This window comes from Sinocyclocheilus grahami, unplaced genomic scaffold (genome assembly GCF_001515645.1).
Source record: "Sinocyclocheilus grahami isolate Dianchi unplaced genomic scaffold, SAMN03320097.WGS_v1.1 scaffold230.1, whole genome shotgun sequence".
Lineage (NCBI taxonomy): Eukaryota > Metazoa > Chordata > Actinopteri > Cypriniformes > Cyprinidae > Sinocyclocheilus > Sinocyclocheilus grahami.
In genome coordinates this window covers 2727568-2755381 of record NW_015505409.1, presented here as the reverse complement: position 1 = coordinate 2755381, position 27814 = coordinate 2727568, and the positions used below count along the sequence as shown (strand labels likewise).

At 36.2% G+C, this 27814-nt stretch overlaps 1 protein-coding gene across 1 annotated transcript in view; it reads left to right on the top strand.

Moving 5' to 3' along the window:
* The first annotated feature begins 2062 nt into the window (after window positions 1-2062).
* The window catches only part of LOC107597299 (phorbol ester/diacylglycerol-binding protein unc-13-like), a 40352-nt gene continuing 14600 nt past the window's right edge, over window positions 2063-27814 (top strand). Inside the window, exons 1-6 of the mRNA XM_016288313.1 lie at window positions 2063-2253; window positions 7750-7779; window positions 19279-19378; window positions 24967-25084; window positions 26796-26919; window positions 27388-27461. Coding sequence (XP_016143799.1) covers window positions 2232-2253; window positions 7750-7779; window positions 19279-19378; window positions 24967-25084; window positions 26796-26919; window positions 27388-27461 — 468 coding nt within the window. The 5' untranslated portion in view covers window positions 2063-2231. The remainder of the gene's footprint in view (window positions 2254-7749; window positions 7780-19278; window positions 19379-24966; window positions 25085-26795; window positions 26920-27387; window positions 27462-27814) is intronic.

The following is a 27814-nucleotide window of genomic DNA, read 5'->3' as shown; positions in this document are numbered from 1 at the left end:
ATTGAATTGGATTTGATTTGATTTGAATTGAATTGAATTGAATTGAATTTTAATTTAATTTAATTTATTTTATTTTATTTTATTTTATTGAATTGAATTGAATTGAATTGGATTTGATTTGATTTGAATTGAATTGAATTGAATTGAATTTTAATTTAATTTATTTTATTTTATTTTATTTTATTTTATTGAATTTAATTTAATTTTATTTTATTTAAATTCTATTAAGATTAAATTTAGATTCTGCACAAACATTTGCATCTTTATATGCTTTTGATTGTGTCGCTGATGTGAAGCTTTTCCAGAGTGTTCAGGTAATTTAATTTAATTTAATTTAATTTAATTTAATTTAATTTTATCTTTTTTAATTTAATTTAATTTAATTTAATTTAATTTAATTTTATTTAATTTTATTTAATTTTATTTAATTTTATTTAAATTCTATTAAGATTAAATTTAGATTCTGCACAAACATTTGCGTCTTTATATGCTTTTGATTGTGTCGCTGATGTGAAGCTTTTCCAGAGTGTTCAGGTTACTTTGAGACAAATGTGAATGTAAATTAATTTTTAGACAGTATTGTTTATCTGCTCACCACTAGATGGCGCGATTGTACCACAGAAGCATCAGGCATAAATCCTACAGATTGTGCCACAGATTGGTGTTTGAGTTTGTTACAGTTAAAATGCTATTAAATCAGTGCAAATTAAACTTTCCTTTTATTAATAATTTTAAGAAGCTGCACGTTGTTCTTGTCTCAAAGCTGCAACATTTATTACATTTACGTTTAGTCATTTAGCAGATGCTTTTATCCAAAGTGGCTTAGAAATGAGGACAATAAAAGCAGTCAAAACTAACAAAAGAGCAACAATATATAAGTGCAATTATTTTTAATTTTTTAATTATTATTAAATTAAATTAAATGAAAACCTGCAGCTATTTGTTACAAACATAGGCAGTTTGTTTTATTTTATATAAGATTATACTGATACAGATGTTGTAAATAATGCGAGTTAAAGAGGGATTTACACACCTTTTAAAAAATTTTTTATTATAATATATGAAACACAGAATGACATTAATATACTACATGCCAGGGAGCAAGAAAATAATGTACCTTTTAAAAAGATTGACAGTTTTTACAGCTTTCTTATTGGAAGAGTCAGAAATCAAATACATATACAGTTTGAACTCTTCCAGAAAAAGGTTAAAGAAAGGCTTACACTTACAATATTTACATTTGCGTACAAAATATTTGGCGAGAAACAAAATAAGATTGAGTAAATAAAAAAACATCTGATTGTTCTCTTTCAAAATGTGTATAACCCAGAATAACATTTTCATATTTCAATGAAATTTCAGGAATTATACCACAAAAAATATGCAAAATGTTTTTCCACAGATTCTTAGTATACTCACAATACCAAAATAAATGAGACAGATCTTCAGTTTGGAGACCACAGAAGGAGCCATTTACATCCAAATCCTCAGAAATAAACCTTTGTAAAAAACATTTTGTGGGATGTGATTTATACACCTTTTACATTTTTTTTAATTGATTGCCAACATATAATATAAAGGTACTGAACAAATATAAACTACAAAAAAGAAATAGAAAATATACAGCATTATATACATAATAATGCAGGTAAAAATAAATAAATAGATAAAAATGATAATGAAAAAAATAAAAATAAAAACTAAGCAGAAAAAAGAACAGGTATGAGATCTCGATTTACACACCTTTTTTTTAAATTTTTTTTTATTGATTTCCAACATATAATATAAAGGTACTGAACAAATATAAACTACAAAAAAGAAATAGAAAATATACAGCATTATATACATAATAATGCAGGTAAAAATAAATAAATAAATACAAATATTAATGAATTAAATAAAAACGAAACAGAAAAAAGAACAGGTATGAGATCTCGACTTGCACACCTGTGCGCCTACAACACGTTGTTCCACGCATCATCTTTTAGACCCGCCTACATTCTCCGTTTCTCGAAGATGATTGGTTCTTGCACATGTCACTAACGCCATGGGGACAGTTCTCCTGGCGCGTTGCAAACACAGTCGCTACTTCACTCTTATTTTTACCATGAATTTAAACAACTACGATTGTTTCTCGCAACTTCAAATATCATCTCGAAAGTGCAGGAAATAAAGGAGCAAATGCCACAGATCAAGTCATAATTGTGCTGTGCTGGACTAAAATCTCAGCAATGTCTCTACTGTGCGTGCGAGGTAAGTGTTTGGGACCTTTAAATATTTCTGCGGTTTCTTGTTATGGCATCGTCTTCTTTTTATTGCATACCTGTGTATATATCCTTCTGTTTTGAAATGGCGTGTAGTTGCTCAACTTGAAGTGCATCGGCTAGAGCAACAGGTTATGATGTTAAGTTATAATTCAAGAAAAGGTGCAACTTTCGATAAACATGTTAGTGTTATTTTGTGGATTGGATGCGACTCATCTTCGCGTTAATGCGCTTAACGGGGTTTCCCGCTGCTGAGATGGTATTGCATATGCTGTGATCACCTGTCTGGTTGTCTTACTGTACACTATGATTATGCATGACAACAAGCACACATTTGACTTTTTTGTTTATTGCATTTCATCCACCTGATTTTACTGAGTTATGCTCTATAAGAGATATCTGAAGCCTGCCGCAAAACTATGTCGACTGTACTGTGCTATTACTATTTTTAGCATATCTTTCTATGACAGAAATATTAAGACTACTATGCTGGTATGCACAAGACCACTGGCTCCTGTGTGTTAGCCAATCAGAAAACTTGGAGGCAAATCTCTTCCAGTGCTGTGAGATTGGGATTTGGCTACCTGTTAGACCAATGAATTATTAGATTAGGTTATTGATATTACTGTTGCACATAATCACAGGTAGGAATTTGAGCAAACGTCTAATCCTCTCACATTTCTCCTATACATTGTGCTACTGACGTAATTGATACCTTCAACTTTTTAAGCTTATAAAGGAGGAGAATTATTATATATATTTTTTAATCCTTGCATTGGTGAACGAACCTAATGCATATCTAAAGTCGTGAATATCATAGAGACTTGAATGGGCTCTTCTGACTTGAGCCTGTAATAGCAATCCAGTAACCTCCCAGATTACCCTAGAAAATGCATAGCAATGTTTAAAGGGGTCATATGATGCGATTTCAAGTTTTCCTTTCTCTTTGGCGTGTTACAAGCTGTTCGTGAATAGATAAGATCCCTAAAGTTGCAAAGACTAAAGTCTCAAACCCAAAGAGATATTCTTTATCAAAGTTGGGACTCGTCCACGCCCTCCCTAAAACACTTCGTTTAAACACGCCCCCACATGTCTACGTCACTGTGTGGGAAGATTTGCATAACGCCGCTCAAATGTTCACGCAAAGAAAGAAGGCATAACTTTTGATTCTCTCTGTAGTATTGTTGCCGCCGCCGCCATGTCGTGAAGAAGCTGTGTGTTTCGTTGTGAAAGCGAAACTACTTTGTTTGGTCTTCCAAAAGAGGACACGACTAGAAATCAGTGGTTAAGTTGTATTTACAACACTGTTCCAGAACAGTTCAACCCAAATATTCAGATGTGTGCAGCGCATTTTACGGAGGACTGTTTCCGATCACAAATGCAGACAGGGTTTTATGTTTACTCGGCGCGATGCAACGCGAACAAAGACAGTATAAGTCATTATATTCAGTAATTATGTCCCCACTGGATGCAACAAATGCCTCGTTTATAAAGGGTTTTAATGTTTTTGTCTCTTCGCTCCGGCCAGACACGGCATCATCACAGTATGGTGAGGGGCGTAACATTTCCGTCACACGCTCGAGGGATTCGACCAATCACAACGCACTGGATAGCTGGCCAATCAGAGCACACCTCGCTTTTCAGAACGATGAGCTTTGTAAAAATCGACGTGTTTCAGAAAGGCGGTGCATAGAGGAGAAACAATAATGTACAGTATGTAGAAAATAATGTGTTTTTTTAACCTTGAACCGCATAAACACATTTCATTACACCAAATACACCAAATAATGTTCTTTTTTAGCAACGTCATATGACCCCTTTAAAGTCAGCATGCGTGTTAGATCTTGTTACAAACATGCATCGATTTTTCCATTTATTTATTTGAATTTTGAACTTATTTTTGTAAGTAGAATGTCAGAACTGGGTCTTCTGCTGAATACGACAGGCCTCTCTCTGGTGATGTATGCAGGACTTCTCCAATCATTTAGCCAGTTTAAACCTAGTCTCACGTAACCAATCCTTGTCTGAGGCTGAGACTAGTTTAAACCTTGACCTTGCAAGCTTGTGTACATCTGCTTGCGTTTTGCACGTGCAAGCACCACTTAAATTTCTTCAGCGGTATAAAAGTCTTGTTGTTTTATCAGTTCTGTTTAGCTATTAACTATTGAAATATGAAATATTCTGCTTTTAGAAATAAGTGGTATGGGAAAAACTGAATGGGTATGCATGCATATGAGCATGACGGCAATTTTAAACTGTCTATAGAAGTTTCCTCTTTATAAATCTAATACAATTGATTTTAGTTTGTCTGGACTAGAGTAAATTGCTGTTCTGTGAGGTCTTTTGTGCCACAAAGATATGTCATGCTGTCAGCAGTCATGAGAGTGGAAGCACGGACAGAAAATCAAAAGAGACTGACATCTCGATGATGAATAGAGAGATATTCTGGGATAACAGAACAAAATAAATATGATTTGGTCTCATCGTGAATGTAACAGTGGATTATTATGTTTTGCCTTTCCTATCAGCGTTTTGCAGCAGATCGCGTTTTAAAAAAAGGCATGGGGTATGAAGAAAGTGTATGCAAAGAGCTGCATGGTAATGTTTTAGCAGATTTGGTTTGCAGTGTTTTGTGCATTGCTGTGGATTGTTCAGAAGTTTGTTCTCCACATGTAGAGAGGAAGCACAGGGGCACAAGGGGAAAGTGATAAGTTAGACGGATGTATATAGCACGATGCTGGTGTTGGGGGAAGGACAGAGCTTCAGTGTAATCCTCCAGCCATCTGGTGCTGTGTGGGTCTGCGTGTATGCGGCCGCAGCAGCACATGTGTGCATGTCAGCCGTAAGCTCCCTACAAGCCTCTGTTTATCCAGTCTGACCAAAAGAATGCATCTAATACCCTATAGGCCCTACCTATCCTTTTTTTTTTTTTTTTTTAGATCTGTGCATTGTCTTTTACTTTATGTCTCTTCTAATTTTTCGGAAGTTTAGGTTATGGTATGTCGTCTTCACCAGGGTAGTTCTGCCACATTGCTTTAAGACAGGCAGTTTCAAACTTATTATATTATCTTATATTACATGCTGCAGAAAAATGCTGACTTTTGTATCGTCACTGTTCTAAACAGTGTTATTTTGCTGTTAGTGTTTATTAATATTTAGCTTTTATTTACATGTTTTTAGTTTTCATTTGAATTTTAGTTTAAGTTTTTAGTAATTTTGTGTGTTTTGTCACTTTTGTTTTAGTTGTAGTAATTTTAGTTATTAAGGTAACGTTTCTCATTTTCGTTTAGGTTTTAAGTTATCCAAATAATGTTTAGAATTGGTTTGATTTCAGCTTTATTCCAATTAATAATTTTTTAAGGTAACACTTTTGTTAGGTAACACTGGTGTTAAAGCCAAAGCAAATTATTAAAAAATTATCTGGAGAATTTTTTTCTTTGCATTGTATCGACAGCATTTTTTTCTCTACCCACTAACAGCAGACGTACACTACCAGTCAAAAGTGTTTGGACAGTAAGTTTTTTTACAAAATATTATTATTTTTTTTTTTTAAAGAAGTCTCTTCTGCTCACCAAGCCTGCATTCATTTGATCCAAAATACAGCAAATGCAGTAATATTGTAAAATATTTTTACTGTTTAAAATAAATGCATTCTTTTTGAATATATTTTAAAATGTAGTTTATTTCTGTGATCAAAGCTGAATTTTCAGCATCATTACTCCAGTCCTCAGTGTCACATGATCCTTCAGAAATCACTCTAATATGCTGATTTGCTGCTCAAGAAACTATTATTATTATTATCATCAATATTTAAAACAGTTGAGTAAATTTTTTCCCAGGATTCTTTGATGAATAGAAAGATCCAAAGATCAGCATTTATCCTAAATAAAAAGCTTTTGTAACATATAGCCTATTTTACATTTTAAATTATATTCAAATAGAAAGCAGTTATTTTAAATAGTAAAAATATTTCAAAATGTTTTTTGCTTTACTTTGGATCAAATAAATGCAGGCTTGGTGAGCAGAAGAGACTTCTTTAAAAACATTCAAAATCTTACAGTTCAAAAACTTTTGACTGGTAGTAGTGTATAAATCTATAATAATAATAATAATGGATGTGTTTTTATTCCTCACTGTTTTAAACTAGGGCTGTCAGTAGAATAAAGTATGCGGTTAGTTTTATGATTTCTGATCAGACATATTGTGCGTCATGGATCCCCTAGCACCCCCTTATGGCCCCCAGTAGATTCCCAGATCCTACTTTTAAAATATGTGTTTTTTGATAGGTGTAGAAATACACCTTTGTTTGACACTAATGGTTTTGGACTGTCATGCTCTTGTGGAGCTATCAGCCAGTCAGTATTTTCATATTGTCATTTTCTGTGGTTCCAGAGTAATTAGTCACATGGCAATTATGATTATGTCTAGGGCTGCACGATTAATCATTAAGCGATTGTCATGCGCATTTTGTTAGTAATGCCGGTTCTGTAATCAGCAGCAAATCATCATCACGTGCTTTCAGATGGAGCAGAATTTACTACACATAGCTGTAGTTCACTGACAAGTTATGCAGACGATTTTATTGCGCGATTCTGAAATTGAAGAAATCGTTTGCGATAATGACAGCTGTTTGCGTAACTTCTCCGTGAAATACGGCTCTGTGAAGTAAATGCTGCTCCATCTGAAAGCATGTGAAAATACCACATTTAATAACATATTTTTACTCCAAACTCACTTCATAACGTCAGTCGAGTGTTTGAAATAAATCCTTCTGTGAGATGATGTGGCTTCTTACACAGAATAAGGCACGCAACATATTTCATAGTATTTAAGCAGTGATAAAGGCATTGCATTAGAAATATACTTCATTTTAATGAAAATTATAATAATAAGAACTCAGATAAACCGTATATTGTCGTAGTCGTGTGTTTATTAGTCACGATGAATCAATGAAAGCAGTTGAATCTTCTGTTTATTCAGCTGCAGAGATAGGCATTTTCTGGGTTTCTTCTGCGAGGCGTATTTGGAGTTTCAGCGCGAGAGCGCCCTCTGGCCTTCGGATAAATATTTACTGCTGATCACAGAACAGCGCTTCACTGAAAGATACGCATGACAGTCGCCGCTTCTGTCGAATCGTGATCTCGATTCCATTTCGATTTATCGTGCAGTCCTAATTATGTCAAATCTTGATCAAAGATTGCTGAATTTGGAGATTTGTGTCAGCTGAACAGCTGCCATTAAAATGCAATGTGAATGTGAATTTTTCCAGGTAGACCTAGTGGAAATCTTTTGGGAGGGGGTTATTGAACCTTGAGATTGAACCCTGTCCTTTCTTTGCTCGACATATGTGGTTAAATCCTCTATTAAGCAGTGTTTTATCTGTATTTTTTCCCCTTTCATCAGGTATTCTATTGCTACAAAAAAAAAAATCTCACTTTGCAATTTGTGGATTTCACTTACTTTGTCTTTTTTCTTTTCTTTTCAGTGAAAAAGGCCAAGCTACAAGGACCTTCAGGTAATAGACTGTTTGCGTCATGCATGAAACAGTTGTGGCTCTACAATTACCCTAGATGCAAAGAGGAAAAAAATAACACAACATTCAGTCAGTTGTCATTCACATGAGTGTTTGGTGCTAAAATGAGGTGCTTGAATCAGGCTTCTGTCGAATCGTGATCTCGATTCCATTTCGATTTATCGTGCAGTCCTAATTATGTCAAATCTTGATCAAAGATTGCTGAATTTGGAGATTTGTGTAAGCTGAACAGCTGCCATTAAAATGCAATGTGAATGTGAATTTTTCCAGGTAGACCTAGTGGAAATCTTTTGGGAGAGGGTTATTGAACCTTGAGATTGAACCCTGTCCTTTCTTTGCTCGACATATGTGGTTAAAGCAGTGTTTTATCTGTATATTTTCCCCTTTCATCAGGTATTCTATTGCTACAAAAAAAACTCACTTTGCAATTTGTGGATTTCACTTACTTTGTCTTTTTTCTTTTCTTTTCAGTGAAAAAGGCCAAGCTACAAGGACCTCCAGGTAATAGATTGTTTGCGTCATGCATGAAACAGTTGTGGCTCTACAATTACCCTAGATGCAAAGAGGAAAAAAATAACACAACATTCAGTCAGTTGTCATTCACATGAGTGTTTGGTGCTAAAATGAGGTGCTTGAATCAGACTCATGCTGCGGCCCAGTTTGGCTTGGACTGGAGAGACGCGGTGAACTGGTTTTCTTGTTAGCCAGCAGGCAAGCATAGACTGTCAGGGGATTTTCACTCTACTAGAACACACATTACACTCTCTGCCCAGGAGAGATACAAACACACACGCATGTAAGTGTATGTCTTTTAATGACTGAACCTTAGAATTAGAATAAGCTTTATGGAAGAGCAATGAAATGAAATTTACATTAATACAACAGGGGGAAAAAATAGGGATTATTATTTTTAGTTGATCAGTATCAGCTGATATTAGATATTTAATATCAAATATTTGTGCATGTTCTTTTTCTTATTTTTTTATTTAGATTCTCTTGATATCTTTAGCAATTCTCAAAAGGAATATATATTGTTTTTATACTATACAATATGGTTTTGCAGCATTTAAAATGATTGATTTACATTTTTAGTATTTTATTTTTTTATTTATTCAGGCAAAGTAGTATAGAATTTTATTACAGCAAGGCTATTTATCCATTTTCTGCCATGAAAATTATCTTTATCTTGTCATTATCAGCCAGAAAAACATATTTTATTGGACCCAGTTTTAGTGCAAGTAGAAACCTTTTTTTTTTCTGTAAATTTTTTTGCTTTTTTAAAAATTTTTTTATCATACGTTAATTAAAAAAAATCTTGTATAGTTTTAACTGCTGTATTTTTGTTTTTATTTGTGACCCTGGAGCACAAAACCAGTCTTAAGGCGCTGGGGTATATTTGTAGCAATAGCCAAAATTACATTATATGGGTCAAAATGATCAATTTTTCTTTTATGCCAAAAATCATTAGGATATTAAGTAAAGATCATGTTCCATGAAGATATTTTGTACATTTCCTACCATAAATATATCAAAACTTCACTTTTGATTAGTACTATGCATTGCTAAGAACTTAATTTGGACAACTTTAAAGGTGATTTTCTCAATATTTCGATTTTTTTGCACCCTCAGATTTCAGATTTTCATATAGTTGTATCTCGGCCAAATATTGTCCTATTCTAACAAACCACACATCAATGGAAAGTTTATTTATTCAGCTTGATGTATAAATCTTGAACATTTAAAAAAAAAATTGACACTTAAAGGAACACTCCACTATTTCTGAAAATAGGCTCATTTTCCAACTCCCCTAGGGTTAAACAGTTGAGTTTTAATCATAATTTAATCGTAATAATCAAGGAACTTTGCTATTGTACCATGGGTGCAGCAGGCGCAATGATATTACGCAGCACCTGAAAATAGTCCCTAGCTAGGTAACTTCCAACGTGACCGGCACTAAGTTTGTGTAGTTGGTTATGTTAACGGAAGTTAGCCTATTTTCAGGCGCTGCGTAATATAATTGCGCTTGCTGCACCCATGGTACTGCCAGAATGTTAATATTGGTGCATCCCTAAAGCATGCACACAAGCTTTCAGTCGTTTCTGAATTAGTTTTGGGATTACATATTATAATCTGATGCATGTTGCATACAAAAATGGCGAGAGCTGGCTACAATCTCCGGCTTCAGTCTGACTGTGACGCAATTTCAGAGAATCAAGCTGCAGAGGTTTATAGCAGTCTGACAGGGAAAGGTTGTGTTTATGAGGTACCAAGCTGCTAGAATGTGTGATTCTGACTAGTTGCTGTTTTGCGTGGTTTATCATCACATAAAACATTGCAGATATTGTTGGCACTTATGATTTGCTTGTGTTGTTTTTCTCATTTGTAAGTCACTTTGGATACAAATTTCTGATAAAAATGTTTGAGAGCAAGTGGTGATATTGAAAGCCTGGTAGAATAGGTATAGATTGTGGGGACAAATTTATGGTAAAAAAATCTATATGGGTACACGAGTATCTTTCAGTCTAAATGATGAATCTATTTAAGAAGCTAATGAGCTAGTGTTTTGTCTCTGTCTGGCATTTGGTGTTCTTATTGACTGTGTCTGGGTCTTCTCATTCTCCCTGTGTCACCCACACCATGAATGTACTCTTAGGTGCTGCTAGTAGTGCAGAGATTGCATGCTTCATTCATCTGAATATATATACTTTCTGTATGCATATATGGTGTGTTTTAATTACCGGATGAGAACATCATAACTGCATAATTCATGTACTCTTGATTGACCTCATGTAGAGTGACTATTCCATAAATGAGACTAAGATCACTGAGAGAGAGAGAGAGAGAGAGAGAGAGCGCGCGCCAGCAGCAGCAGAGCATCAGTCTATGTCTGAGTCCCAAATGAACAGAGGTCTGTCAGAGTGACAGAGAAGCCCATAGAAATCTAATCTATTGCTAATAACAGAAAAAGCCTTTTCAGCCTCTTCTCCGGGTGTCCCACCCACAGCACAGAATTCAATTCTGTGCTAGAATCAAATGCAGTTTGACTCCTAATAAGCTTCTATTATCTTTGCCGCAGAGGGATTCTTATTGAAAAGTGAAAGTGGCTCTCTTTAGTTTAACAGCTGGTGATGCTTAATTGCATCAAATGAGGAAGCCTATTATTGAGACGGGTGTCTGTCTAAATTCCTGTCTCTTGGCTTCTACCTGCTCTAAACATGCATTCGTTTTTCATCTGAAGATATTTCATTTTCCTTTTACATTGATGGCTTGCACAATTGTATATCATGATGTGCACACTACCATTCAAATGTTAGGGGGCTGTCTCTGTTAGATTTTTTTAAATTACTATTAATCTTCTTATTATTTTTAAAGAGGTCTCTTATACTTATCAAGGATGCATTTATTTGACCAAATATACAGTAAAAATATTACAGTGAAATATTAGGCTGTTCCAATTTAAAATAACTTTTCTATTTACATATTTTTAAATGTTATTTATTCCAGTGATGGCAAAGCTGAATCCGCAACCATTACTCGGTGTGTCACATGATCCTTCAGAAATCATGTTAATATGCTGATTTGGTGCTTAAGTAACCGTTTTTATTATTGTTGAAGACTTATTTTTAACTAAGCTTATTTTTGTGGAAACCATGCTATTTTTTCAGGGTTAGATATTTGTTAAACAGAAGGGGAAAATTAAAAAAAAAAATTTTTGTTGCATTATTATAAATAACTTTAGTTTAACGTATCCTTGCTGAATAAAAGTATTTATTTTCTCTTCTCTATAATATGGACTAGGTTTATTGCTTTTACATAGGTGTCTGTGTTTTATATTTAACATAATGTGGGAGTATTTCTCCAAATAGCTTGAAAATGTCAGCTGTACAGGCCCAGGCATGTGCGAATATGACTTATTTATTTTCATAAGTCATCAAAAATTAAATATTCATCAGGTTAGGCATCCCTGGGAGCCCCTTTGCACTCTGGGACAGTGAGAGAGAGTGAGAGCGTATAAAGGAATCTTATGAAAGGAAGTGGGTACAGATGTAAAGATGTACCCATGAAAGAGTCTGACGTACATAAGAGTAATTTGAGATTCAGAATGATATAAATATTTGATCATTTCCCTGCTTCTAGGCCCAGATAAAATCACAAAAATCACACCTGGTTTCTGTATTTCCATTTATTGCCGACTCCTTTTTCCTTCAAATATATTTCAGCTGTTCTGAAGCCTAACTGTAGGATTGCATGTTACGTGATCCACAAATTGGAAAGCAAAAGTTAAAGTTTAAACTTTTCTGTTGCCTTCAGATTTAGAAAAATAGATATTAGTGCATATTTCCTCACTAAATGTAGATTTCAATCTGAAGCCCACCCTACTGTTTTGGACAGCAAAATAACTTTTTGCTATTTTTATTTTATTTTTTAACTTGGCAAGGTCAGAGATATATTGCTATGAGAAGTTAGTCGATCCAGTAATATTTGCTCTACCATTTCAGCTGAATCCCTTCTAACCCTTTAACAATGACAGGGTTCACACACACATACGGAACCAGCCAGGCTCTTACAAAGAATCAATTGCCCTTTCACTGACTTTTTCTATCTTCTCTAGCTCTATCCTTCCATCAGCCTCAATTCTGCTCGGCATTACGGTGGTCATATCAAGAGTGGGCTGCAGAAGCTGTGTCCCTCTCTGCATGCTCTGGGATAAGGAGGAATCCATGGGGACAGAGATTACAGCGAGGGTCTTACAACCTGTCTGCAGAGAGAAATTGGAGGAATGCTCATTAAACTAGCTTTACCTCTTGAGAAAAGCTGTCTAGTTCTCACCTAGACAAACACACGACATCTGACCCTCCAGGATTATATTAGCACCAATGTATGCATACGCACTCAGAGGACAGTTTTATTGCTCAACTGTTAGAGCTCAGGAGACTTGGATTTCACAGTTGTGATTCATTTTAACTATCGGTTTTCTCAGATGTTCTCCTTAGATGGAAAATCTAAAAACAAAAGTGACCGTTGTTAATATGCAGTTCGAGTGCTGTGAAATGAGTGTGGATTGCATAGCCCAGATAGTTTGGTCTTGAAAAAATAGTTAAAAAATCTTTGAGTTCATATTGATTTTTTTTCTAACCCTTTAACAATGACAGGGTTCACACACACATACGGAACCAGCCAGGCTCTTACAAAGAATCAATTGCCCTTTCACTGACTTTTTCTATCTTCTCTAGCTCTATCCTTCCATCAGCCTCAATTCTGCTCGGCATTACGGTGGTCATATCAAGAGTGGGCTGCAGAAGCTGTGTCCCTCTCTGGGGACAGAGATTACAGCGAGGGTCTTACAACCTGTCTGCAGAGAGAAATTGGAGGAATGCTCATTAAACTAGCTTTACCTCTTGAGAAAAGCTGTCTAGTTCTCACCTAGACAAACACACGACATCTGACCCTCCAGGATTATATTAGCACCAATGTGTGCATACGCACTCAGAGGACAGTTTTATTGTTCAACTGTTAGAGCTCAGGAGACTTGGATTTCACAGTTGTGGTTCATTTTAACTATCGGTTTTCTCAGATGTTCTCCTTAGATGGAAAATCTAAAAACAAAAGTGACCGTTGTTAATATGCAGTTCGAGTGCTGTGAAATGAGTGTGGATTGCATAGCCCAGATAGTTTGGTCTTGAAAAAATAGTTAAAAAATCTTTGAGTTCATATTGATTTTTTATTTTGTCATTTTGGCAAATTAAAGCACAATTTGAGATTTCTTATGAATCTCTAATACTAGTGGCCAAGTGATTATTTATTTTGAACAAGTACAGAACAGAATCAGGGAGAATATGACTAATTACAGATTTATTTTTAAGTTCAAATATTTTTTTTAAATGGATTAGTTACAAATTATTGTGGTATATATAATGTGAAATAAGAGTTAATATTTGACATTGATACATAGATTGATATAAATGCAAATGTTTGCAACACAAAAAAGCATCATAAATGTAGTCCATATGATTTGAGAATGAGTAAATGTGAGAGAAATGTAATTTTATGGTGATCGATTACTTTAAGCAAAGATCTCCTTTTCTTCTCCATGTAATCTCACTGCTGAGCAGTGACGGCTCGTGGGTTTTAAAATAGAGGAGGCACACTAATTGTATTGGTCTGGGATCCCTGCCGATTATTATTATTATAATTTGCTTAACCACTTTAAAATGGCTTTTTGGCTGCTTTTAGTCAGAAAACGTAAAGAAAACGACATACATACAGCAAGATAATATAATTTCACTTACCTGGCCTATCACTTGAAGCAAACATCCATCCCTTCTTAAAAGTCTGTGTTAAAAGAGAGCTGCCTGTTGTGCCATTTAATTAAGCCGACTGCTGTAGCCTATATCCAGCTTAGGCTGTTTTCCCTAAATTTGTATATATACTGTTTGAACGACAGCTTGGTAAATCTGTTGGCGATCAAATATTCAATATCGCTACTCGTCATAAGTACTTGGTACATTATCAGCGCAGCGACAGACGTTCAAACTAATATCACGTAATTTACGTCTCTGTGATGATTGGTTGATATCAGGAGGCTAGCCTCTCTTACCAGGGTTCTTTTCTCAACACTCCTCAGCGCTGAAAGTGAACACTCGATGCTGATTGGCTAATTTTTTTTACCAACGGAGGCACGAGAGCTCACCTTTCCCCCGGCCTCCCCCTCCCCTTCTCTATCATTAGCGGTTGTAATTACATCAGCAGATTCGGCACATTCGCGATAGAAAAGCGGCGCTTTCACGTTATTTTATTACAACTGTGAAACAAAAAATACACATTCTGAGACATGAACTAAAATGAATTGTGAATTTTATTAACATTAAATCGTGCTCCTCCCATTTTCACCTCAGAATTATGGGGAAGCTGTGCCTCCCCTACCTTCCCCGACGAGCCGCCACTGCTGCTGAGTTGACTAGAAGAAACAATTGAGATTGACCGAGATCTCTTCTGTATTTATGGTCACCTCCTGTCTCTTTCTCTGTATTTCTCAAGACTGACAGTTGAGGTAAATTGCACCTGGGTAAGTGAAAGGTAGAGCATGAGAGGAAATAGATTTAGGGAAAGAGAATTGGAGAGTATTCGTTAGCCGTGCTGGATAATCTAGGGTAGAAAGATTGAGACGCCCTCTTTATTGAAGGACACATTTTCTCTGGGGCTTTCTACAGGATTCATTAGACACCGGACAGTTGAAATAAATCAAGAGCGAAGGACAGAAAACCTTTCAAGAGGTGGTCAGTATTCAGTTGATTTTATTGAGTTGTTTTAAAGTGCCCCTATTATGGGTTATGAAAGGTTCATATTTTGGTTTTGGGAGTCCCCAACAAAAGGTTGACATGCATGCAAGGTCAAAAAACACTTTCATTGTCTTATAATATGCATTTATTTTTACCTTACTTGCTCAACGACTCCCAAACGATTTGTTAAACGATTCATTTTTCCAAACCCCGCCTTTGCGTGACGCTAATCGGCGGTGATTGGTCCGATTGGTCTCATTTTCATTTCATCTTGCCTGTAATGCCTGATAAAGCAGCGTTTGTGAGCGCAGTGCTGCTTTGTGTACAGTGTTACCGGGGAAACAGCTACCGCTCCAACAGCGGCACCTAGTGGCAAAGAATGAATTAGCATTTTCATTCAGACCAACGCAAAAAAACCAACAAGTAGGCGGGCAATATGCTAATGTTTCATTTTGACTTCAACATGAAACGGCTTGGGATTCGTTTTAAAAACGACTCGTTTCAATGATTCAGAGACGACTCTTTCTTTTGAGAGACAATAACTTTATACAAGGTGCACTTTCAGATTTAAAACTTGGCAGGATGTTTTCACAATTTTCACAAATCCATAATAGGGGCACTTTAAGAAAGCTCTCCTTGCAAGACTGTACAAAATGCAGGCTTAATTTCTGTGAGGGCTTCTCAGGCCAAACTCCTTGATTGGATGAATAATGCCGCTGTAAATAGAAATGTCATTGAGCAATCGTCTCCTGATTAATTTCCGCAGATGAGAAGTTCAGCCCATGCTGATATTTATGAGCTAAATTTAGAATAATCACAGGGTCATGAACACATTGTTTTATAGAAATAATATTCTCTGGAAACAAATAGTGTTTTCTGGAAATAAAAAGGTTCTATCTGAAATTAATATTGTTCAGAATAATCTCTTTTTTGTCCAATTTGATAATGCTGCCTCTCTCCCTCTAATTCTTTTTCTCTGCTTATGGCATTTTCTTTTAAAAATCACCCCTTTGAAATGAGTCTTGCAGTCTTTGTTAGTTTGGTAATCTGTTTTGAGGTCTTCATGAGAACATGTCGTTCAGTACACAGAGTCCTGGGTCAAGATTGATGAACTCTTATTTTGCTCGGTGTTAACAAACCCGGTTGGTTTCAAATGCGCATTGTAGACTGGAACATATATGTATTAGTATATGTTTTTTTAATGTAAATGACAACATTGTGATTAACCAGTTGATAGTAGATTAAGAAGCTGTAAATGTTGTCAGAGATATATTGTAAATGTTAAGTTAAATTCAGCAAGGATGCATTAAATTGATCAAAAGGGACAGTAAAGTCTTTTAAGTTGTGACAAAAATATTCAAATAAATGCTGCTCTTTCGATTTACCCCAAAAAAGTACTATAAATTCTACATATTAAGTAGCACAGCTATTTTTAATGCTGGTAATATTAAGAAATTACTCTGATGATATTAAGAAATTATAATATTAAGACATTTCTTGAGCACCAATTCGGCATATTAGAATGATTTCTGAAGGATCATGTGACACTGAAGACTGGATGATAAATAATGGCAAAATTCAACAAAATTCAGCTTCAGGTATAAATAAATAACAACTTTTTTTAGACTTTATGCAGCCTTGATGAGCAAAAGAGACCAACCCCAAACTTTTAAACGCTAGTTTAAGTGCCATGAAAGTATGAAAATGCGTTAAAATGGTAGATGACTTGGCATGCAACACTTTTTATGTCCTTGGCCTGAAAAATGTTGAAGACCCCTAATCCAGCGTCGAATTGGGCCTTGTTTATAAAACGTTCCTCAACAAACACACTTGTGAAACTCCTTTGCTGCTCCGGAAAACAAACTGTATCCACTGTTTACATGACGCTGGGTTCTTTAGGAAGCTGAACAAAGTTATCTTTCCCTCACAACCAAAAACACACTTCTTTGGATTGGAGACATTCTTCCTGAGCAAGTCCCGTGCAGCACTGCTGCTGGATGAAGCACGTTGATGGGCGCGATCTTGCTCTGGCTTTGGTCGATGCGTGCGTGGGCGAGGGACGCGTTCTTCCGGGAGAAATGCCCATATAAGGAGTTCCACCCTCGTCTACGTCATGAAGAGCCACGATCGAAAAAAACTCTCAGAAACTTGTACGAACCCGGAAGGACGATTTTTGGCACAGAAATACTCCGTCATACGTCCAAATTGTTTTTTGAAACTTTGTCCATGCTTAGCATGAGAATCCAACTCTTTAACAGTGTAAAAATAACTATGAAACAGCATTGTACCCCCCCTTTAAGATGAATCTGCGCCACTAACACATTATGTGTGCGGTGTGAAAAAGGCCTTAAAATTATGTTAAGACACGTCAAACCTGTGAACATATAAGATAACTAAATGGAAAGTAGGACAAGGTTTGTTTGTCTTTTAAACCATATCCAATTTTGTATGTGTAAAAGGATGAATGTGGTTTGGCCCATTTGTGTTTTCCTGGTGTGAGAGTTATTTTTTTGTAAAGTCTGTTTCCCTGAGAAAGAAGGATTGATGGGAGCCTTGCATTCTCAACATAAACCAACAATCACAGATGCAGTGAAGCGAAGTCTTATGTACACAATTCAGCCGGACTGAAATGACAAGGCAATCTTGTAAAATGCCTGCAAATAAGTGAGAAGTGTACTGTAGCATCCTAGAGAACGCTGCAGTCCTAAGGGTATATCGGTTATGCTGAGCAGTAGGTGCTACACCACTTTCTGGAGATGGAAGCTACACTGCAGCTGATGGGCCAAGATGCCTTGCTGCTCACCCACTGCCAATCGCGACCCTGCTTCTTTACCAAGGATACCAGACCAGACACCATTGGCCCTTTCTTCAAAATCTGAATTTTCTTTTTATAGCCAAAAATGAATGATAAAAACATGATATAATTCACTTATAATATTTCTCGCCATGAAAACAGCCACAGAAGCTGGAATGGCGTTAAACACAAACAAACATATTTTTGTAGCCTAGTTAAAAAATATGGCTTTTTGGACTGAGGAAGAAGCTTTGAGTTCTGAAAGCTGCATTACGTTAACATTTCACTTCTAAATCTCAGAAGATAAAGTAACATTTGCCTATATTTTTCAAATCAAAAGTTTGTTATCCTGAAAAATGTTCTCAAACCATTTGTGACCCTGGACCACAAAACCAGTCACAAGGGTCAATTTTTCGAAGTTGAGATTTATTCATCATCTGAAAGCTGAATAAATAAGCTTTCCATTGATGTATGGTTTGTTAGGATAGGACAATATTTGGCCGAGATACAACTCTTTGAAAAATGAATGTCAACAATTCTGTGTTTTTCTGTCAATATGGGGTGCTGTGTGTACATTAATAAGGAAAAAAAATTAACTTAAATGATTTTAGCAAATGGCTGCAATATAACAAAGAGTGAAAAATTTAAGGGGGTCTGAATACTTTCCGTACCCACTGTATTTACAGTAGGAAATTTACAAAATATATTCACGGAACATGATCTTTACTTAATAACCTAATGATTTTTGGCATAAAAGAAAAATCGATAATTTTGACCCATACAATGTATTTTTGGTTATTGCTACAAATATACCCCAGCGACTTAAGACTGCTTTTGTGCTCCAGGGTCACATTTAATAATGAGATTGTACAGGGAACTGCTTTTATAAAGTCAACTTTGGAGAGATGATAAGCACTCACATTTGTCTTCATATTCCTCTGTACTTGTGGCTCTCATGGAGCTCTTGTGGCACTTTATATTTAATTATGCCTGCTTGTTTTGACCTCTGACAGCCTATTTCAACCTGTCTGTGTCGCTGCACATAATAACTATTGCATTTACATAAAACCATGAATATTTAACACACACACTTAGAGGTGGATGTCGCATCTCAATTTTCCATTACAATACTTGTCAGTTTGCTATGACATCACATGAGTTTATTTAATATAGAAAAAGATGGATTCCTCAACTAAGTTCTGTATTCCTTTTGCATGAAGAATTAGTTTACCCCAAAAAGAGCGTTTAGTGACCAGTACAATTCCTGAAATGTCTTCTTTTGTTTTCCATGGAAGGAAGCCATACAGGTTTAGAATAACATGTGGATGAGACACTTTTTTGGGTGAACTATATGAAACTGAAGGGCTTTAATGTTCTAACCTGTTGTTTTTTTAAACTTTTTTGCAGACAAGTTTAATGTGTATGTCACGTTGAAGGTCCAGAATGTTAAAAGCACAACCATCACGGTGCGAGGAGACCAGCCCTGCTGGGAACAGGACTTTATGTTGTGAGTATTTCTGTTATTGCCATGTGTTTCCATGCTTTTGGAAATGTCTGTACCACTGTTACACTCAAATGTGTGCCTAATGAAAGGGCCCCGATTCGCTGAAGGACTTTAAAAACACTCTAAACTACTTTGCTGTGGAAAATGGAAGATTGTTTATGAGCACATCAAACTGGATGTGCAGATGTGTTCTTTGAAATTGAAAACAATTTTATATTTTTAAATCACAGTTTATTTTAGGAGAGTGTAACATTTTGTATTTTAAAAGATTTAGAGCTGTTATGTTCTGTATATCTTCACATAGGTTTTTTTTTTTTTGGTTCCTGCTTTAAATTACGCACACACACTTCAGTTTGTCCTACCTTCTCTTACCTTTGACCCTCTTGTGTTGCAATGACAAATGTTAAATAGCTTTTTGATGGGCTCTCGGGAGGTTTTGTGCGTCCCAGAAATTGTCCCCGATTTTCAGATTGTTCCAGAGCGAATTTTGGCAATTCTTCAGGATGAATTCTGAGAATCAGCTGCAGTTACAGTGATTAGCAGAGAGAGAGGGAGCACAAAACATTTAAAGCTTTTTGTTCTTCTATTCAAAAATCACATTTGTTCATGACACTTGACACTGCATTATTGGCTGCTAGAAATACCAGGAATAAATCTTTGTAGAAAACAAAGCGTTTGAGAAAGGCGGGGCATAGAGGACCTACAATAATGTACAGTATTTGAAAAATGTGTTTTTTGAACATTAAAGCATGTCAACATATTCTGTTACACCAAATAAACCAAATAATGATCTTTAAAAAAGCATCATATGACCCCTTTAAAATAGAAGATAGTTATTTTAAATGAACAATATTTTAATATGTTTTACTTTATTTATTTTCTTTTAAAAACATGAAAAGAATCTTGCCAAACCCAAACTTGTCAATTCACCTGATTTTCACACAGCAGAATATCTAGAGGTGTAGTTTATCACATTAACTGTGAACATGTTCTGCTAACCTTTGACACCCAGAACAATATGGAAACAATATCGGCCACTCTGTCTGGTTACGTCGGTCAGAAAGCCTGAAATCAAACGCAATGTGCCTTTTACTGCCTAAAGAAAGTCTTTATAATTATAGGGATAGTGTGTTAGGATTCTAGGCCAGTGGCTCAGCTTTGTGTGCATGTTCTATTCAGACGGAGATCCTCTGTGCCTGGATTATTGTCCTGCTGCTCAGCGCTCACGAATGATCGGCAGGTTAAAGTCCGCACATACATAACACACTTTCAGGAGGATTGAAACAGCATTGTGTGTAGAGGATAGAAAGATGAAGTGAATGTATTAAAGAAAGGGAGAGGTATTGATAGAGAGTAGCTGTGAGGAGGTTTCAGAGGAGTAAATGTGAAAGGCCCGTTAGTGTGACATATTATGCTGTCACACTATCATATTTAGAGCAGATGCAATATTCCCAGCTGTCATTTCTGTGTTTGTGGCTAGACCGTGCTGTTCAGCTATGAGTAGATGGCCAGTTTAAATATGCTTTCCAGATATGGCAGACAAAATTAATTTATCATCTGTCCAGGGAGAGGGGCATCCCCAATAATAGATTAGGTTACAAGTGTTTATTCAAGTTGAATACTCACAAACAAATGCATAGTCACACGAGTTTGCCAATATAGAGTCTGCCATAAAATACATGTTTTCCGATTCTACTTTCAAACTTTCACATCTGAAAGTAGAAAGAACAGTGGTCCTGCAGTAGTTCATGTGTCTTGGACTTTTTTATTTGATTTTATTTTGACTGTCACTCATTTTTTTAATAACTGTGTTTTGGTTTAGTTTTGGAACATACTTTTTGAAAACAGTAAAATTGTGAAGTCTGTTAATATCACATATTTACCATGAATTGGGTATTAAATTATAATATTAAAATCAAATGTCATGTAAATGGGTCTCTCAAATGACATATAACAAAATATATTTGTTTATCCATTCCTTAATTAGTTCAACAAAGAGCAGTGTCACTTTTTAATCGGGTTGCTGTACAGAGAAGAAAATGTTTTCCAGTTTATTTTTGAATTGTGGTGTTTGACCTGAGGTCATAACAGTATAATAAATCACTCGATATGGACTAATATCTGCCCTCTCTCTTAAGAGGCTTACATGCCCAAAATAGAGGCTTTGGTGTGACAGCTATTCTATACAGATCACAGCTGAAATGTTTTTGTGTAATTCTTCTTACGTGACACATGAAACAAAAAAAATATATAGTTTAAAGTGAAAAATATTTTTAAATTATAAGAATATTTTAAAGTGCCCCTATTATGGGTTATGAAAGGTTCATATTTTGGTTTTGGGAGTCCCTAACAAAAGTTTGACATGCATGCAAGGTCAAAAAACACATTCATTGTCTTATAATATGCATTTATTTTTACCTTACTTGCTCAACGACTCCCAAACGATTCGTTTTACGATTCATTTTTCCAAACCCCTCCTTTGCGTGACGCTAATCGGCGGTGATTGGTCCGATTGGTTTCATTTCATCTTGCCTGTAATGCCTGATAAAGCAGCGTTTGTGAGCGCAGTGCTGCTTTGTGTACAGTGTTACCGGGGAAACAGCTACCGCTCCAACAGCGGCACCTAGTGGCAAAGAATGAATTTACATTTTCATTCAGACCAACCTTGAAAAGACTAACAAGTGGGCGGGCAAATGTTAATGTTTCATTTTGACTTCAACATGAAACGGCTTGGGATTCGTTTTAAAAACGACTCGTTTCAATGATTCAGAGTCGACTCTTTCTTTTGAGAGACAATGGGCCTCATTTATCAATCTAACGTAGAAACGAGCGCAGATCTGTGTGCACAAATCAACTTACGACAGCAAGCTGTTACACACTGCATGAAAGGTAATTTTCAAAAATCCATAATAGGGGCACTTTAAAATATTTACTAGTGACATGTATGTTTAGGTCAAAAGACAAATGAACAGCAAAATGAAAATGTTTTCTTTAAAATACAAATTCGTACAGTTGTAAGAAACACAGAAACATGAACATTATGTGAATGAAAAGTGTTTGCGTCACTGTCAGGGCAAATTCTGATCTTGTGGAGCGGTACAATACCATCTGATTATGTAATGTGAAGATTAGGATTACTAACAGCTGGATTATATTGTGGATAATGATGGACAACAATATAATGGATACATTTTTCATTACATCTGTCATTTACGTCTGCTTTAAAAAGACTTATTAAACACAGGTTATTGAATAATTGAACATTAATGCACACCCTACATGAAAGAGAGAGCTGTGTTGCAGTATTATGTTTGTTGTTATATTTGACTTGCTTGACCAGTGTAAGTTTTTCATGTTTCATAAGATTGAAATAATTTGTTGAAATGATATAAAACAGTAATGCGGTCAAGACCTGGATTCAGTAGAAAACTATGTATAAGTGTGTTTGTTTTCCCATGTTTGTGTGTTAGTAGAGTAAGTGTACATTGTCAGGTGTGTGTGTGGGGATAAAGAGGATGAGTGTTGAGTATTTATCTGCTCTTTGAGGGGTTAAAATGCACCACGTGCTGACCTCACATGGCAGGGATCAGACTAGCAGTGAGACGAGACAAATTGATAGCAATAGACAAATTGAGAGAGAGATAGACAAAGAAACCATTTGTTGAGATGCTCTTTCGAATTGCTAGCATTTAATCTTGTAAACTCTAAAAAATGCTGGGTTAAATAAAACCCAGTGCTGGGTAAAATAGGGACAAACCCAGCAATTAGGCTGTTTTGACCCAGCGGTTGGGTTACTACCCAGAAGGTTGGGTTAAACATTTAACCCAACCGCTGGGTCAAAACAGCCCAATTGCTGGGTTTGTCCCTATTTTACCCAGCACTGGGTTGTATTTAACCCAGCATTTACAGAGGAATAATAGTCAGTGACTGCTATTCAGAAGTTTGGTGTGGGTAAGATTTTTTTAAATGCTCCCCAATGCTACATTCAGTATAAACAGATATATATCATTATAAACGAAAATAACTACAGAATTATAATATAATTTGAAATGTTTTTTTTCCTGTTATGACAGCTGAATTTTCAGCATCATCACTCCAGTTTTCTGTCACATGATCCTTCAGAAATCATTCTCATATGCTGAATTGCAGCCGAAGAAATACTTCTTCTAATTATATCAGTATTGAAAATGTTGATTTGGACAGTCCTTAATGCCTTCATACCTCCACATTTCTGTATTCAGACTCGGGTGTAATTTAGGAGTCTTTGAATTCAATTTGAGAGATATAGACATGGGATGTGAGTGACACGCTGTCTGTCTCTGTCACACTCCGTCTGCTTACCCCAATGAAGACAGTTTCCAAGGACAGCTGTCAATTATTATACACACTTTCTTCATTGCACACACAATTTAGAATTATTATTTTTGTTTGGTTGGTGGCAAAATGAAAAGTCCTTTTTTGCCTCACTGATTTGTCTAGTAGGGTTAGATCATTCCCTTTTTGAACTAACTTTATAATGTGTGTGCATATATAATGTGTCCTTTTTTTACATAGTGACATCCACTAGCAGGGGCTAACTGGGCTACGTTAACTAGCCAAACCCCGACACCTTGGGTTCAAGTCTTAAAAGGGAAGATTCACGACCACTGTTCTGACCTACTTGCAAGATACTTAACTGCTGTAGATTTATTTGGGTAATACAGTGTTTGCTAAATCAAGAATGGAATGGAATGGTTGCGCTAATGGTTTGCTGCCAACTTCAAGCTCTTTAGAAACCGCTAAGAATCACTAAGAAAGAGAGGGAGAGACAATTATGAGTTGTTCAGAGAAATTAAAATATTTAGAGGTAGCAGGACTCCTGACAGCCTCAATGTTCGGAGAGACCTGTAATTAATTCCCCCTCCTCTTAATATAATTACTGTGTCTTTATATTGAATATGATTGTGAAGAATTAGCCTGGTTTGTGCAAGGAAAATTTCTGCTTGGGTAGTTTAAATTGCATGAGCTTGACATTATTATTGTGAATATTAGGAGCTGTTCAGGCAAAATTTGAAGCGAATAAACTGTTAACATTAAAGCAGGGTCCTTTTTAAGTTATACAGGTTTGGAATGGCATGAGGTGTAAATAATGCAAAAGTTTTCATTTTTGGTTGAACTATACTTTTAATTCTGACATAAGCAGCATGAACAAATAAAATTAGATGCACATTTAAACCGATATGAAATCATGCATGTGTGTGCATAGGGATGATCTACTAAAGCAAACATCAAACTTGACATTACAGAGACACATTTAACTAGCCACCAATATACAAGAGAACCTCACTACGTAATTCCATTCCCAAAAAAAAAGTCCATTAATAATTCAAAATTCAATTTTTATGATCTGTACAAAATATTTATGCCCATTTCCTCAATTCACCAATCCATGGGGAAGGCTATTTTTAGACTCTCCCCTAAAGGACACTGATGAAGTGTCTCGAACTCACAGAGAGGTGTGGGTAAATTGGGAGATTTCAGAATGGTGCATTTCTTCATCATATTTGTTGATGGTCTGATCTCTATTTCTGTATCTCTATCTGTGGCCCAAGTGAGATCAGTCGTCTAGACCTGGGTCTGGTTGTGGAAGTGTGGAATAAAGGACTCATCTGGGACACCTTGATAGGAACAGCATGGATCCCACTTAACACCATCCACCAATCAGATGAGGTAAGTGAGTACCACCAGCCAATCGGGATGAAGAGAAATACACCCTCGACAGTCACCCATCTCAGCTGTCTATCTGGTGAGGCATGAAAGTGCCACTCACAAGACGTTAAGACCATCTGAGTCATGCTGAGGTGGGTGGGGAATGCAGTGCAAATGGTGAGAATGACGAAAACATTGCCTGAATTGCTTCCAACTGGACACTTCTGGAATAACCCCATGTTGTCCATCAATGGCGGTCAATTAAAGGAATAGTTCGCCCCCAACTTCAAATCAAGTGAGATCAGTCGTCTAGACCTGGGTCTGGTTGTGGAAGTGTGGAATAAAGGACTCATCTGGGACACCTTGATAGGAACAGCATGGATCCCACTTAACACCATCCACCAATCAGATGAGGTAAGTGAGTACCACCAGCCAATCGGGATGAAGAGAAATACACCTGGTCTATCTGGTGAGGCATGAAAGTGCCACTCACAAGACGTTAAGACCATCTGAGTCATGCTGAGGTGGGTGGGGAATGCAGTGCAAATGGTGAGAATGACGAAAACATTGCCTGAATTGCTTCCAACTGGACACTTCTGGAATAACCCCATGTTGTCCATCAACGGCGGTCAATTAAAGGAATAGTTCACCCCCAACTTCAAATTTGCTGAAACTTTACTTATCCTAGCCCATCCAAGATCTAGATGGGGTTGTTTCTTCATCGCAGCAGATTTGGAGAAGTTTAGCATTACGTCCTTGGCCAATGGATCCTCTGTAGCAAATGGGTGCCGTCAGAATGAGAGTCCAAACAGCTGATAAAAACAATCACAATGCAGCGAAAAGCTACACTAAGATGTTTTTAACTTCAAGCCGTTGCTTCTGGCTAAAATGTGAAAACCCATCTATAATGCTTTCTTCAGTGGAAAAGTTGTATCATCTGAATCAGGAGTGAAAAATGCGCAATTCAAGTACCGTTTGCAAACGAAAGCAGTTGAAAACACTGATGTGAATTTTAATGTTAGAGGACAAGGGATTTTCATTGGAGAAAGCATTATTATGGGTAATGGGCTGGTATTCAGCCTAGAGATGTGTTGGCGGCCACATTTACGTTTTCTGCAAAAAATATAATAATGTCGTGAATTAGTTAATGCGCCCCTCATGATTTTATAAATTGACTGTGAAACAGACACAGTCAAAGTCCCCCTGTTGAAAAGAGATCCTTTCTGACTTGAAACCTCCAAAAGGTGTGACCCTGGAGCACAAAACCCAGTTATAAGTTGCTGGGGTATATTTGTAGCAATAGCCAAAAATACATTATATGGGTCAAAATTATCAATTTTTCTTTAATGCCAAAAATCATTCGGATATTAAGTAAAGATCATGTTCCATGAAGATATTTTGTAAGTTTCCTACCGTAAATATATCAAAACTTAATTTTTGTTTAGTAATATGCATTGCTAAGAACTTCATTTGGACAACTTTAAAGGCAATTTTCTCAATAAATAGATTTTTTTGCACCCTCAGATTCCAGATTTTCAAATAGTTGTATTTCGGCCAAATATTGTCCTATCCTAACAAACCATGCATCAATGGAAATCTCAATTTCAATGGTCCTTGGGTCACATTTGTGCGTTTTATTTGCTGCAATACCTTCATGCTCTCTCTCTACACTGTATCTCTGGGTCAGAGTTGGCATGACGCCTTACAGGTCTCTCTGTCTCTCTTTCTTTAGGAGGGGCCTGGAGAATGGACCTCACTGGATTCTGAGGTTCTGATGAAGGAAGATGAGATATATGGCACTAAAAACCCCACTCCTCACCAAGTGCTGCTGGACACACGCTTTGAGCTCCCTTTTGGTAGTCCACATATAATAGAATAGAATATGCCTTTTTTATTTTCTTTTTAGATTTACCTTTTTTCAGACCTCTTAGAACAGATTCTGAGCAGTTTCTTTAACTGCCACATATACAGTGGCCACGAAACTAAATTCATAAATTTTTAAGTGACTTAATTACTTTTTAGAGCCACTGTATGATATAAAATATCTAAATGAATCGGGAGAATTAAGGAGACGTAAATGGAGGATCTGAGGAAAAAAGAGTGGAAGCAAAGGGTGCTGATGTATTTGTAATGTTGCTGCAGTATCCTCTGTGTCTCATGCCATATTAAACACTGTGAATACAGAATTGAGTGCTGTGTGGCCAGAAAAACTGGAAGGGAGGAGCAAGAGATGCATTGGAACAGTGGAAGCTGGAGTTTTATCTAAAGATATCTATAGACTTTCTTTTCGCCTTATTTCTGTATTATTTGTTTGCTTTGTGCAGATATCCCCGACGACGAGGCCCAATACTGGACTAAAAAGCTGGAGCGCATCAACTCTATGAGGATACATGATGAGGTACAGACTGTGTGTTTAGATGGAGTAGAGATGCATGAATATGTACAGTAGAATAACATGGTAATTTGATGGGAATGGACAAGAGTTACCACTATTCATTTTTTTTAGATTGGAATTATGGTGAATTTCATATTTTAAATATGAATTTAACATATTTTATTTTGTATTTGGGTGATTTTTTTCCCCCCACATCCAACAAATTGAAGTCTATATAGTTTTTTTGGGTTCAGTGTCAGCTATTGCTTCAAAAAAATATCTCAGAACCTTTTCTTGTATGTGACCAAAAAAAAAAAAAAGGAATTCTGCAGTTTAGTTAAAAGAATGATCTTCTACTGCCTTCTGCTGTGAGCACT